The following is a 1,554-nucleotide window of genomic DNA, read 5'->3' on the forward strand; positions in this document are numbered from 1 at the left end:
GGAGGGCTCACGGTGAGGAGGAGGAGGAGGAGGAAGCTGCGTGGTATTTGACGAAGGCAATGGCCGCCAGCTCCTTGCAGAACTCCTCCAGCACGATCACGCCCTCCAGCAGAGTCATGTGGTCCACACTGCGGGGAGAACACACAGAAAGGGGAGGAGTCAGGAACAGAGGTCATCTCAGAAGTGTGCTTATAAACACTTTGAATTAGATTTGACTTATAATGTATTAATTCTCTATTTCATTTAAGGCTTGCTAGCTTTTTAGTTTGAGGTTTTAAAAAGACATTTCTCTTCAGTATCTTTTCACAAACCCATATACAGAATTACCTCAGCTTTTCTCCTAATTCCAGTGGGTTTACATTCGTTCAGATCAGAAGCTTGATGAATGTCATTAATCAGCTACAATGTTTTGATCAGGTATTTGTTATTTAATAGTATAAGACCAGACTGAAATCAATTGTTCCACAGTCTCATCTCCTGGTGCTCACATACACTAAATGCAGTCTTCTTTTTTCAGCAGGGATATACTAGAGCTAAAATGTCAACTGAAATGAATCAGATGAAACAATATTGTTACCAAGATACCGTTTTGAATTCGTTTGTTTTAATAAAAACAAAACTTGGCTGCTCATTTAGAGTTTATGATTATTACTCAGAGAATGCTCAGTGGTGTGTGAGAGGTACGTACTTGATGCCCTCCGGCTCCAGACCTAATAATCTCTTCCTGACGAGAAGCAGTTTGGGGGTGAAGTCTGGGATTCGCTGGATCCTCAACATGAGATCTCCCACCACCTAACACACACACACACACACACACACACATTAGGAATTACATAAAAACTATATACCTGCTTTCTTACATCTCTGGGCAACGGTGCATCACTCATAAATGTATACTACACCCTTTGGGGACATTAGGGTAATAATTAGCATCAACAAGCGGCTTCCAGCTGCCTCTACTGACTTTAACACAGTGTGCTACTAGGACAGATTTAAATAAAGCTGGGCTGAATGACAGAATAAGTGGGACAGAGGTGCAGTTCTTCAAGTGATTGCAGGTAAAGTAGCAGCATGCTCAGAAGGATAAAACAGGAAGTGGGATTCACTGAAACTCTTGCACCAATAATAGTGGCATGAGATAAAGGCCAAACATGTTGAAATACAGTATCAAACATTGCAAGAAAGTACTCAGCAGAGGTGGGACCAAGTCATTGTTTTGCAAGTCACAAGTACGTCTCAAGTCTTTGCACTCAAGTCCAGAGTCAAGTCTCAAGTCAGGATGGGCAATTTCAAGTCAAATCCATGTCCTAAACTTTGAAAAAACGATTCTTAAAAAGGTCCCATGTCATGCTTTATACACACACACACACACACACACACACACACACACACACACACACACACACACACACACACACACACACATCACAGAACGGCCGCTCGTCAAGGGCCGGCTCGATTCGCTGACGGCCGTCACCGCCCTTCATCTTTTAAGTTTTCATCATTGAAGTTGCACCGACAGAGCTCCGGTGTTTCCCCGCAGCGAGGCCCCCC

General features: G+C 43.2%; 1 protein-coding gene across 1 annotated transcript in view; it reads right to left on the reverse strand.

Annotated features, from left to right (window-relative positions):
* Positions 1-6: 6 nt before the first annotated feature.
* LOC104960816 (protein FAM160B1-like) overlaps positions 7-1,554 on the reverse strand; it is a 3,270-nt gene continuing 1,722 nt past the window's right edge. Inside the window, exons 4-5 of the mRNA XM_010788979.1 lie at positions 689-792; positions 7-128 (exon numbers count right to left, since the gene is read on the reverse strand). Coding sequence (XP_010787281.1) covers positions 8-128; positions 689-792 — 225 coding nt within the window. The 3' untranslated portion in view covers position 7. The remainder of the gene's footprint in view (positions 129-688; positions 793-1,554) is intronic.

This window comes from Notothenia coriiceps, unplaced genomic scaffold (assembly GCF_000735185.1).
Source record: "Notothenia coriiceps isolate Sejong01 unplaced genomic scaffold, NC01 NC01_scaffold00032392, whole genome shotgun sequence".
In the NCBI taxonomy this organism is placed as follows: domain Eukaryota; kingdom Metazoa; phylum Chordata; class Actinopteri; order Perciformes; family Nototheniidae; genus Notothenia; species Notothenia coriiceps.